Here is a 14,100-nt window from a genome sequence, read left to right as displayed (position 1 = left end):
AATTAATGGGGTAATCATCACTTTCTCGGTCCGAATCTCTCTCGCTCCATTGTAAACAATGGGTAATTGTGAGGAATGCTAGCTCCTGTGACGTCACGCTACTTCCGGTACAGGCAAGGCTTTTTTTTTATCAGCCAGCAAAAGTTGCGAACTTTATCGTCGATTTTCTCTACTAAATCCTTTCGGCAAAAATATGGCAATATCGCAAAATGATCAAGTATGACACATAGAATGGATCTGCTATTCCCGTTTAAATAAAAAATAATAATTTCAGTAGGCCTTTAAAATACCATTAAAAAAATTAAAAACATAAAAAGTGGTATGAAAGAGCAAACAGGTGAAATGTAACAAGAAAATGTCGCAATGTTTACTCTAATAACACAAAGCTGCCATGCAGGCGGTTTCTTTCTTTAAAAAATAATAATGAATCAAAATCAATGTTATTATGAATTATTGACCTATTCAAGGCTCCAATTACGTCACATTAAATATTGCACTTTGAGATATTTTTTTCGGGGGGAAATGTTGCATATTTTGTGTTTGCCATATAAAAAATTGAGCTTTTTTTTTTTTTTTTTTTTTTTTTTTTTTTTTAAAGAAGGGCCTAAAACGAACAAAAAACATAAACAACAATACAACGTATAACTGACGGATAGATCTGAAGTTGATCTCGAGATTATTGTGTTAAAAGTAAACAGTAAAAAAAATGTATAATTTATTTTTTAACACTTTTGGTTCCCCAATCATTTTTGTGTGATTTGTTTTTAAGTGTCATTGCTCAAAAAATAGAAATGAATTAAAATCAATAGTCTTATGAGTTATTGACCTCTTTAAGGCTCCAATTATTATATAATCTGAAATATTCCTCTTAAAAATTTTATTGGGTGAAAACATTGCATATTTTGTGTTTTTTTCCATAAAAAAACAGGGTTTTCTTTGACAAAAAGAGCATACCATTTAAATCTTTAAAAAGGTTATATTGACAGATAGACCTAATGTTGATCTAGAGATAATAATACTGAATAATGACACATTTTAAATATTTTTTGGACCAAAACCCTTTGGGGTCCCCGGGATCAAGCCTGAGTGGAGGCCTGAATGTATATTTTTTATACATATATTGTATTGGTTTTTAAAATAAAAAAAATATCAAAATGGCCCCCGCTTGCTTTGATTTTTCAGTGTGCGGCCCTCAGTGGAAAAAGTTTGGACACCCCTGATTTACTGTTAATATCTGCTTAATTTCTCTTTGAACATGTTCTATCTACACTTCTGTTCAAATGTAATAATCACTTATTCTTCTTCTTTAAGTCCTCATGTGTCCAGGGACGTATTTCCTGAGTTTATAAACATCATATCAAATTTTAAAAAAAAAAAGGAAAAAAGGTTTTGTGATGCTAAAAAAATATCGATGTAATCATAGACGTATCGACTAGATACACTCCTATACTTGGTATCATTACAGTGGATGTCAGGTGTAGATCCACCAATGGCGTTTGTTTACATTGTGATGCTGGTGAGCTACGGTGTGTAGTGAAGCATGTTTAGCTATTCCTCGTCCTGCAGGGATGATACTTGTAAGAAACTTACTGTATTTGTCGCCATGGAGACCAGGATTAGTGATTTAGAAGTAGCTACAACACTGCAGACTGCGGATGGACTTCAGCCGCTAGCTAGCTAGCCATGTTTTAAAGCACCTCTTCCTGAGGGCGTTTCAGTGTTATAACTTCACCTTTATCGTTAATTTAAGCCAAAATGCGTCCGTTCTCCCTTTTCTGTCTACACACTGTGTCTGCTTGTAAGTACTCTGTGATTGTGCACTGCCGAACATGCTCCTCTGCTCGTAAAACCAGCAATGTCACAGTAAGGTTCTGGGTAACTGATCTGCTGGTACTATACAAACAGAGTATAGTACTGTTTTTGATTCATTAGTACCGCGATACTGTACTAGTACCGGTATACCGTACAACCCTATTAGGGATACATTCTAAAAGGTAAGCGTTCAAGGTATCGATAACCTTCAATATGAGCAGTGAAAAAGACGAGCTGACGCTAATCTAAATCCATCGAGAAAATGTTTGAATGTTGGAATGATTTGAAAATGGAAGAGCTGAAACTCAACTAGCGGAATGTAGAATGAAGGGTAGAAACGGTTTGGCTGTGAAATGGTCAGAATTAGGGTTGTCCCGATACCAATACTTTTCGGTACTTTTCTAAATAAAGGGCACCACAAAAAATGGCATTATTGGCCTAATTTTAACAAAAATCTTAGGGTACATTAAACATATGTTTCTTATTGCAAGTTTGTCCTTAAATAAAATAGTGAACATACTAGACAACTTGTCTTTTAGTATTAAGTAAGCAAACAAAGGCTCCTAATTAGTCTGCTGACATATGCAGTAACATATTGTGTCATGTTCCATTCTATTATTTTGTCAACATTATTAAGGACAAGTGGTAGAAAATGAATTATTAATCTATTTGTTCATTTACTGTTAAAATCTGCTTACTTTCTCTTTGAACATGTTCTATTTACACTTCTGTTAAAATGTAATAATCACTTATTATTATTCTTTAAGTCCTCATGTGTCCAGGGACGTATTTCCTGAGTTTATAAACATCATATAAATTTAAAAAAAAAAGGAAAAAAGGTTTTGTGATGCTAAAAAAATATCGAGGTCCCCTCCAAGGTTTCTCATTGTATCCCATTGGGTTGAGTTTTTTTCTTGCCCTGACGTGGGATCGTCGTTGTGGCTTGTGCAGCCCTTTGAGACACTCGTGATTTAGGGCTATATAAATAAACTTTGATTGATTGATTGAAGTTTCATTTTGCCGCCGATTTTCTCGCTTCCGGACCTTCTAAGACCTCTTGTATCCGGTTTAAAAGTCAGAGAGGAAAAAAAGAAACACACAAACAGATGTCGCAATTTTTCAATGACCACAACGTTCTTAAGTTCATTTTCATGCATCGTTTGATGGATTGACGTTTTGTTCTTCAATTGTATTACATATTTAATGCTTCTGGACATCGTTGTTAATGCTTTTTAATGCCATTTACAGCCTTCATTTTCACAAAATCAATTCAATGACTTTCAACGCTTTTTATTGCCCCGCGGAATCCCGGTGTGAAAATAAAAGTTGGACAGTTTTTCCATTTACTGAAAGGCCTTGTAAAACGTTAGTAGATTTTACAGTAAAACCTGGCAGCTCACACGCCATGACACTCTAGCCTTTAAAGGCCTTCTGAAATGAATTTTTTTTATTTAAACGGGGATAGCAGATCCATTCTATGTGTCATACTTGATCATTTCGCGATATTGCCATATTTTTGCTGAAAGGATTTAGTAGAGAACATTGACGATAAAGTTCGCAACTTTTGGTCGCTGATAAAAAAAAAAAGCCTTGCCTGTACCGGAAGTAGCGTGACGACACCGGAGGAAGGGCTGCTCACATTTTCCTATTGTTTACACCAGCAGCGAGAGAAAGCGACGATTACCCCATTAATTTGAGCGAGGATGAAAGATTTGTGGATGAGGAACGTGAGAGTGAAGGACTAGCGTGTAGTGCAGGACGTATCTTTTTTCGCTCTGACCGTAACTTAGGTACAAGCTGGCGCATTGGATTCCACACTTTCTCCTTTTTCTATTGTGGATCACGGATTTGTATTTTAAACCACCTCGGATACTATATCCTCTTGAAAATGAGAGTCGAGAACGCGAAATGGACATTCACAGTGACTTTTATCTCCACGACAATACATCGGCGAAGCACTTTAGCTACGGAGCTAACGTGATAGCATCGTGCTTAACTGCAGATAGAAACAGAAGAAACATGCCCCTGACTGGAAGGATAGACTGAAGATCAACAATACTATTATTACTTCTACTATCAGGAGAACCAAACCCTGGACCTGTAACCACACGGTTAATGCTGTCCCGCCTGGCGAAGCCTAGCAATGCTGTTGCTAACGACGCCATTGAAGCTAACTTAGCTACGGGACCTCGACAGAGCTATGATAAAACATTAACTCTTACATGTTGTCGTAGCCCGTTAGCTGCTAGCATGCCGTGTGATGTGCCTCGGTGTGCATTGTTTACACAACGTGCGTTACGCTACTTAATATGTCCGTGTGGAAACTCGTTCGGTACACCCTCGAACCGAACCGAAACCCCCGTACCGAAACGGTTCAATACAAATACACGTACCGTTACACCCTTACTTACGTTTATTACGTTTTGGGCCATACACTACTGAATGTCCTTGAATTGCAACTGCATGCAACATCTGATACTGTAGTACTTCCAAATGAGACGTAAGAAAACGAGATATGACAACTGACCTGGAGGAAACCGCTGGGGTCGTTCTCCTTGATGACCTCCAAGCAGTACTCCATCAGGCCGGTGGTCTGGCGCAGCTTCACCGTGCAGTGAGAGATCTGATCCCGCACCACCTGTGGCAAAGGAGGCGGGAAGAAGAAGAAGAAGAAGAAGAAGAAGAGACTTTTATTCCAAAAGTGTGATGGATGTCGGGAAGGACGGGTGACGTTCAAGTCTTCAAGATGTCAGAAGAATCGTCAGAGACGTCGCGTCGGAAATGTCACCTGTATCGTACGTTTTACACCCAGAGCTGGGTGTGAAACGTCGTTAAAGTGCATCCGGCAGTGGAGGCTCCTCTATGGGGTCTTGGGGCACTAACCCCTTTACTACTGTTTACCCCAGGTGGCCCCCCTGACTGCCCCCTAGCCAGGGATACGGTGAAGACCTCAACGGCGGAGCAGGCGGTATAGCTCGATTGGCAGAGTGGCCGTGCCAGCAACTCGAGGGTTCCGGGTTCGATCCCCGCTTCCGCCATCCTAGTCACTGCCGTTGTGTCCTTGGGCAAGACACTTTACCCACCTGCTCCCAGTGCCACCCACACTGGTTTAAATGTAACTTAGATATTGGGTTTCACTATGTAAAGCGCCTTGAGTCATTAGAGAAAAGCGCTATATAAATATAATTCAGTAAATTCACTAAAGACGGTAGATTTTAAGAACTACCGCAACGGCTGCGATGGCGGAAGAAGGCTGCAGCAGAAAAGGGTCCCCAGTAGAGATGTCCGATAATATCGGACTGCCGATATTATTGGCCGATAAATGCTTTAAAATGTAATATCGGAAATTATCGGTTTTGGTTTCAAAAGTAAAATGTATGACTTTTTAAAACGCCGCTGTGTACACGGACGTAGGGAGAAGTACAGAGCGCCAATAAACCTTAAAGGCACTGCCTTTGCGTGCCGGCCCAGTCACATAATATCAACGGCTTTTCACACACAAAAGTGAATGCAAGGCATACTTGGTCAACAGCCATACAGGTCACACTGAGGGCGACCGTATAAACAACTTTAACACTGTTACGAATATGCGCCACACTGTGAACCCACACCAAACAAGAATGACAAACACATTTCGGGAGAACATCCGCACCGTAACACGACATAAACACAACAGAACAAATACCCAGAACCCCTTGCAGCACTAACTCTTTCGGGACGCTACAATATACACCCCCCGCTACCTCCTAGCCCCCCACCTCAACCCCGCCCACATCAACCTCCTCATGCACTCGCAGGGAGAGCATGTCCCAAATTCCAAGCTGCTGTTTTGAGGCATGTTAAAAAAAATAATGCACTTTGTGACTTCAATAATAAATATGTGCCATGTTGGCATTTTTTTTTAGAGATACTATATATTATCGGCCGAAAAATGCTGTAAAATGTAACATCGGAAATTATCGGTATCGATTTTTTTATTATCAGTATCAGGTTTTTTTTTGTTTTGTTTGTTTTTTTAAATTAAATCAACATAAAAAACACAAGATACACTTACAATTAGTGCACCAACCCAAAAAACCTCCCCCCCCCATTTACACTCATTCACACAAAAGGGTTGTTTCCTTCTGTTATTAATATTCTGGTTCCTACATTATATATCAATATATATCAATACAGTCTGCAAGGGATACAGTCCGTAAGCACACATGATTGTGCGTGCTGCTGGTCCACTAATAGTACTAACCTTTAACAGCTAATTTTACTCATTTTCATTAATTACTAGTTTCTATGTAACTGTTTTTATATTGTTTTACTTTCTTTTTTATTCAAGAAAATGTTTTGAATTTATTTATCTTATTTTATTATTTTTTAAAAAAAAGGACCTTATCTTCACCATACCTGGTTGTCCAAATTAGGCATAATAATGTGTTAATTCCACGACTGTATATATCGGTATCGGTTGATATCAGTAATTAAGAGTTGGACAATATCGGAATATCGGCAAAAAAGCCATTATCGGACATCCCTAATTTTTTCCATAACTTGAGTTGATTTAATTTGGAAAACCTTGTTACATTGTTTAATGCATCCAGCGGGGCATCACAACAAAATTAGGCATAATAATGTGTTAATTCCACGACTGTATATATCGGTATCGGTTGATATCGGTATCTGTAATTAAGAGTATTTAAGCCATTATCGGACATCTCTAGTCCCTAGTCGTCTTGGACTCCATGCCACTGGACCCTGACCCGATTTCTGCACCAGTCTCCCCACGTTAAACAAAGTCACGCACAGGCATCCTCCATAAAGGGATACACCCCTACCAGGAGGATCGTCATACTCGTTCGAGTGACCCCCGATGACACCCAGAACACGCTTCCATCTTCTTTAGATAGTCTACTTCCTCACGTCCGCAGCCTGTCCATCACTGAATGTGCCCGAGAGCCTCCCTTGCAAACAGGGGAAAAACCACAGCAAAGACGGACGGAAGGGTTGCTAGGTAACAGTAACCTTGCCGGCAGGCTGAAAGGAGGAGGGAAAATCCTCCGCAGAGAAAGAATACACACGAGCAACGCAGGGCGACACATATTTTGATATCGCCTTGGAGATCACCCACGCTTCTGATATCATCTGAGGAGTCTTGGGAAGGGACGACTTTCCTCTGAGCGACATGTTTCTAAGTATTTCCATTCGAGTAGTGGTGTCCCGATCTGAAAATTGATATCGGTGTGATATCAGCAAAAGCGTCCGATAATATCGGCTCGCATGCAAAATGTTCCGACATCCAGTTAACATCTAAACGTCCTCCAATAGGCACACAAGGTTGGTATTTTTTTCCCATTTTAGTCAAGTCATTTACAAAAAGGCTACTAGAAGCTAGCAGCTACACGACAGCCAAGCACACAATAGCACACAAGCTATGTAATACTTATTGTCAGAATAATTGTATCCAAGTTATCACAAAACTTTGTGTTGCCATTTGATCCTACCAAGCAAAAGGCTTGTAAAACTCCACTGTGTAGTATGGGAAGCGACATGAAGGTGTCGGCTTCTTTTATGTATTGTAATCCACAGGAAGATTTTGTCTTTGACCCGAGATCTACAGAGCGGAGAGGAAGCAGGACCTGACTCCCCTCCAGGCACCTTTTCTTTGAACTGCTTTGTGACCAAAGGCAGCGGCTGTTTACGACCCCCTTCCTTTAGAAGCAGCTGTTGCCATGTAATCAGGGAAAGTCCAAATAAAAGAGGAGGCGTACAATCTTTCGTCAGAGCGTGGTGGAAGACTGTAGGGTGGTAGTCCAAGGTTTCGCCTAGTCATTCACATTGACATCCCTCTGGGTTGTGAGTTTTTCCTTTCCCTGATGTGGGCTCTGAACCGAGGATGTCGTTGTGGCTTGTGCAGCCCTTTGAGACACTCGTGATTTAGGGCTACACTACCGTTCAAAAGTTTGGGGTCACCCAAACAATTTTGTGGAATAGCCTTCATTTCTAAGAACAAGAATAGACTGTCGAGTTTCAGATGAAAGTTCTCTTTTTCTGGCCATTTTGAGCGTTTGATTGACCCCACAAATGTGATGCTCCAGAAACTCAATCTGCTCAAAGGAAGGTCAGTTTTGTAGCTTCCGTAACGAGCTAAACTGATTTCAGATGTGTGAACATGATTGCACAAGGGTTTTCTAATCATCAATTAGCCTTCTGAGCCAATGAGCAAGCACATTGTACCATTAGTACACTGGAGTGATAGTTGCTGGAAATGGGCATCTATACACCTATGTAGATATTGCACCAAAAAGCAGACATTTGCAGCTAGAATAGTCATTTACCACATTAGCAATGTATAGAGTGTATTTCTTTAAAGTTAAGACTAGTTTAAAGTGATCTTCCTTCAAAAATAAGGACATTTCAATGTGACCCCAAACTTTTGAACGGTAGTGTATATAAATAAACATTGATTGACATTGATTGATGCTATTTTTTGTATGAATTAAGTAACGTTAATGACAACCTTTTTCCAAAACACAATATATAATGTGAGATATAACAGGATAATGCACACATTTATCATTTGTTTTGAAAACGCTTACATAAAAAAGTGGGACCCCATTTTTATGACTTGATGGGGTCCCTGGGACCCTATTTTGAAAATTCCTAGCGCCAACACTGATGGAGTATTGGTGCGTGCAAAACAGCAGCAGGCGGCTGTTGCCTGTGGGCCGGTTCTAGTACTAATCACATATCATCCCGGGGGCCATAGATCAGGGCCGGCCCGTGGCATTGGCCGTATAGGCAAATGCTAAGGGCGCCGTCCATCAGGGGGCGCCACGCCAGTGCCACAAATGTTGGAGGGGAAAAAATAAAAAATAAATTAAAAAAAGTTGGTACTATTATTTCTAAATACATAAAATAATCCCACGTTAATTAAAATGCAAAGTAAAGCCTATTTAATAGAAATATTATTTGTTACAACATTATGCCCCCCCCCCTCCCTTCCCGTATCATGACTCTTTTTGGACGTCACCACATAAAAAAATCAACACAAGATGTCAAAACGGCCAAAACTGTCAGGTGCCCAGGGAAGAAAAAAGAGAAAAGAAGAGGAGAAACGAGAAAAAGACAGAGGTAGCAGGTAGGTAACGTTAGCCTACATGAAATGATTTGTCTGTTACAGAATGTGATAGTAACCTGGCTTTTTAGCATCAAGCTAATGTTACATGATTCGGCAATTGCTAATCAATAAATAGCTAGTTCTGTTTTAACGTCGGGTTAATATTGTGGAGGGGGCTAAATTGTTATGGAAAATAACAATGTAACGTTAGGTAATTACAGTACTCCCTGGTGTACAGTAATTTGTAAGTCATTCTAGTTAATGCAATATTAAAAAGCACAAATAGAGAACTCTGTAGGATCCCCTTTTTTTGTAATATAGTTGTTAAAGTCATACTGGTTTGATATCTTGTTTTGTGCAGTGCCTTATTTATATTGTATTTTTAATTTATTTTATGCAACTTGTTGACACGTTTTATTTTGTGTTTACATATATTCATTTCTTATTTTTTGTATTCATTTATTTATCCATATTTTTTTTTTTTTTTTGTCTTGTTAACTATTCTGACTGTTAATTTGCTTTCTTTAAGTAAAAAAAAAAGGTCAAAGACAAAGCTATTCGGTTTCTTGTGAGTATATACACTTCACTGCCGATGTGGGGGGGCGCCACCTAAAATCTTGCCTAGGGCGCCAGATTGGTTAGGGCCGGGCCTGCCATAGATCATTAATTTGCGGGCCGGATCTTGTCCGCGGGCCTTGACTTTGCCACCTAAAGCCTTAGAGCCTACACACAACCCGCAAGCAAACTGAATATTCCTCTGTAAAAAGATGCAGAGCTAACCTAATAATTCATGTATTCACCACTGCTGATGCAGGCGAGAACTGATGGGTTTTTTTTCCCCATAAAAGAAAGTTCAAGTCACCTCTTTGTGGTGAGTGCGGTTGTCACGGTGATGAAATCCGCAGCACGGACGCTCATTTTTTTACCCCTTGAAAAGCGGCTTCTTGTACATTTGCACACACCCACACGTTTGGTGGTCATTGCACCAGCAGCTGAAGAAGACAGATCACTTGTTTCCGTGTTGACACTATCAGGACACTGCGACACTTCCAAGCCGGCGGAGATGCAGTCACCTGAAATGCACCCTGCTTTACGAGCACGCTCTGCATTTTTTATGCAACCATCCAGTCACATTTTGTAAGAAGAATGTGGCATTCGTTTACCCATAAATGCTTTTTTAATTTGTATTCAATACATTTTTTTTAATGAATTAAATATTTATAATAAAAACAAAACAAAAAAGACTCCACACAATTCTTACTTGGATTTAAATATGTCATGACTGAGCAAAACAACATTTTCTGCCTCTAATAATAATAATAATAATAATAATAATAATGTGCATAAAATGCAGTCACGGTACGTCTTCATCATTTGAATGCCTTTCATCCACAAATTATCTGCTGTTTACAAGGTTTGGGACTTTTCCATCCTTTGTAACTAAGCTACTATGTGGAACAATTTCAAAAAAGTTTGTCTAAGTATATACTGACGGAGGGAGATTTTTTACCCATATCCATATTTAAGTGTTACTTCTTTACTTCCATAGTCATATTACAAAATAGCTAGTATTCTTCCTTCTTTCTCTCTCATAGTAATGTGTGTCGGCCTTCTAGCAGTGGAATGCGGGGAGTAGAGATAACTCAGGGAGTAGTCTAAACAACGAGGGTGGGAGCGAGGGACAGAGGGAAGAACACGGCACTTCCGTGGGTTTGGGGGGAGATCGATCTGGACTGGATTTGGTCTCACGTTTGTCTTCAAAGCTTTGAGAATAAACCGCAAAATACCAACTACTGCCTGGTGATGAATTTAAACTTCAGCTTATGTGCCATTTAAGAATTTGGGAGTGACCAGCAGCTTAAAATCCCTGGGAGGAAGAGCTGGTCAACGCAACAATACAAACCCCGTTTCCATATGAGTTGGGAAATGGTGTTAGATGTAAATATAAACGGAGTACAATGATTTGCAAATCATTTTCAACCCATATTCAGTTGAATATGCTACAAAGACAACATATTTGATGTTCAAACTGATAAACTTTTTTTTTTTTTTTTTTGCAAATAATCATTAACTTTAGAATTTCATGCCAGCAACACGTGACAAAGAAGTTGGGAAAGGTGGCAATAAATACTGATAAAGTTGAGGAATGCTCATCAAACACTTATTTGGAACATCCCACAGGTGTGCAGGCTAATTGGGAACAGGTGGGTGCCATGATTGGGTATAAAAGTAGATTCCATGAAATGCTCAGTCATTCACAAAACAAGGATGGGGCGAGGGTCACCACTTTGTCAACAAATGCGTGAGCAAATTGTTGAACGGTTTAAGAAAAACCTTTCTCAACCAGCTATTGCAAGGAATTTAGGGATTTCACCATCTACGCCCCGTAACATCATCAAAGGGTTCAGGGAATCTGGAGAAATCACTGCACGTAAGCGGCATGGCCGGAATCCAACATTGAATGACCGTGACCTTCGATCCCTCAGACGGCACTGTATCAAAAACCGACATCAATCTCTAAAGGATATCACCACATGGGCTCAGGAACACTTCAGAAAACCACTGTCACTAAATACAGTTGGTCGCTACATCTGTAAGTGCAAGTTAAAACTCTACTATGCAAAGCGAAAGACATTTATCAACAACACCCAGAAACGCCGCCGGCTTCTCTGGGCCCGAGATCATCTAAGATGGACTCATGCAAAGTGGAAAAGTGTTCCGTGGTCTGACGAGTCCACATTTCAAATTGTTTTTGGAAATATTCGACATCGTGTCATCCGGACCAAAGGGGAAGCGAACCATCCAGACTGTTATCGACGCAAAGTTGAAAAGCCAGCATCTGTGATGGTATGGGGGTGCATTAGTGCCCAAGGCATGGGTAACTTACACATCTGTGATGGTATGGGGGTGCATTAGTGCCCAAGGCATGGGTAACTTACACATCTGTGAAGGCACCATTAATGCTGAAAGGTACATACAGGTTTTGGAGCAACATATGCTGCCATCTAAGCGCCGTCTTTTTCATGGACGCCCCTGCTTATTTCAGCAAGACAATGCCAAGCCACATTCAGCACGTGTTACAACAGCGTGGCTTCGTAAAAAAAAAAGAGTGCGGGTACTTTCCTGGCCCGCCTGCAGTCCAGACCTGTCTCCTATTGAAAATGTGTGGCGCATTATGAAGCCTAAAATACCACAACGGAGACCCCCGGACTGTTGAACGACTGAAGCTCTACATAAAACAAAAATGGGAAAGAATTCCACTTTTAAAGCTTCAACAATTAGTTTCCTCAGTTCCCAATCGTTTATTGAGTGTTGTTAAAAGGAAAGGCCATGTAACACAGTGGTGAACATGCCCTTTCCCAACTACTTTGGCACGTGTTGCAGCCATGAAATTCTAAGTTAAATATTTTTTGCAAAAAAATATCAAGTTTATGAGTTTGAACATCAAATATCTTGTCTTTGTAGTGCATTCAACTGAATATGGGTTGAAAAGGATTTGCAAATCATTGTATTCCGTTTATATTTACATCTAACACAATTTCCCAACTCATATGGAAACGGGGTTTGTAGATGCAATGGTTTTCCGTATTGGGACCATGATTTCGGTCCTAACTTGTTCACCGGTCCTCATATGGAAGGTACTTTTCCTTGTTGATGTCTCAATTAGGGTAGAAATACAACTACACGCACACACACACACACACACACACACACACACACACACACACACACACACACACACACACACACACACACACACACACACACACACACACACACACACACACACACACACACACACACACACACACACACACACACACACAAGTGAAGCTTTAGTGTAGGCAGCTGAACAGGTTTTACTGTCTATTGATTTTTGCTGGAAGGGGCGAGCGAGAGAGCGAGCGTGCTCACATGTTGCCGCGCAGTCTGTGTGCGAAACATCAATTCTAGCGAGCGTCCAAGCGTGAAATTAGACGCCACGCAGCGTCCAACTCCCTCTCCCTCGCTCACTAAGACAAGTGTCATGTGTGTGACATCACTGAGTGAGCAGAGCAGCCACATCTCATTAAAAAGGTGCCATATGTAGTAATGTGGCCAGAAATGGTACTGCAATCCAGGTCCCAATTCTGTAGTCCCCATCCCGCTCTCCATGACTGAGGTTGCCAGATACGCAGCCGAATCCGAATCCTACTCCGAGGAACTTCAAATGGCAATCGACGAGTCCTACGCTGTAGGTTTCTCTTGTTTATGCTTCTTGCAAGATGGTTTACTAAGTAGTTATGACACATTTTACTCATGTTGATTTGCCAAATGTATTTGTAAAGTTACATCAGCACAAATTCTGTTGAATTTACAAGATAATTGTGTCTATGGGAGGAGTACGGCGTGGGGCCGCACGAGTGCTGCGGTCCCTGCAGCGAGCTGTGGTTCATTGACAGGAAACACCAAGCACTACTGAGACTTTGTCGAGCGGAAAGTAGGCGGTTTGTCCACTTTGGAAAGGATGGAAAGAGGGGAGGAAGGAAGGAAGGATGGAAAGAAGGAAAAAAGAAAGGAGTGAAGGAAGGAAGGACGGAAAGAAGGAAGCAAGGATCGATGGAAAGAAGGAAGGAAGGAATATATGAAGCAAGAAAAGACGTATAGAATGTAAGAAGGAAGGTAGGAAAGAAGAATGGACAGAAGTAAAGAAGAAAGGAAAAAAGAAAGAAGGTGGAAAGCAAGGAAAGTAAGGAGGAAGCTTGGAAAGAAGGATTGAAGGAAGGATAGAACCAAGGAAGGAAGGTAGAGAGCAATGAATGAATTAAAGAAGGAAGGATAGACAGAAGGAAAGAATTAAGAAAGAATAGAAGAAAGCAAGGAGGAAAGAAGATAGAAAGCAAGAAAGGAAGGATGGCAAAAAGGAAGTAGGAATGGAAAAAAGAGGAAAGGCAGGAATGTAGGAAGCAAATAAGGACAAATGAAAAGTAAGAAGGAAGGAAGTAAAGAAGAAGGGAAGGAGCCAGCCTGGAAAGAAGGAAGGAAGGAAGGAAGGAAGGAAGGAAGGAAGGAAGGAAGGAAGGAAGGAAGGAAGGAAGGAAGGAAGGAAGGAAGGAAGGAAAGAAAAAGAAACACTGTAAGAAAGCAAGGAATAAAGGAATGATGGAAATAAGTAAGAAAGCAGGGAATAAAGGAAGGAT

General features: G+C 40.5%; 1 protein-coding gene across 2 annotated transcripts in view; it reads right to left on the bottom strand.

Annotated features, from left to right (window-relative positions):
• trim9 (tripartite motif containing 9) overlaps positions 1-14,100 on the bottom strand; it is a 79,121-nt gene that overhangs the window by 26,588 nt on the left and 38,433 nt on the right. For both annotated transcript variants that reach the window (XM_062041184.1, XM_062041185.1), the window contains exon 4: positions 4,340-4,450. In XM_062041184.1, coding sequence (XP_061897168.1) covers positions 4,340-4,450 — 111 coding nt within the window. The remainder of the gene's footprint in view (positions 1-4,339; positions 4,451-14,100) is intronic.

This window comes from Entelurus aequoreus, linkage group LG03 (genome assembly GCF_033978785.1).
Source record: "Entelurus aequoreus isolate RoL-2023_Sb linkage group LG03, RoL_Eaeq_v1.1, whole genome shotgun sequence".
Taxonomy (NCBI): domain Eukaryota; kingdom Metazoa; phylum Chordata; class Actinopteri; order Syngnathiformes; family Syngnathidae; genus Entelurus; species Entelurus aequoreus.
The sequence above is the reverse complement of the archived record's forward strand: the minus strand, read 5'-3'. Positions and strand labels throughout refer to the sequence as shown.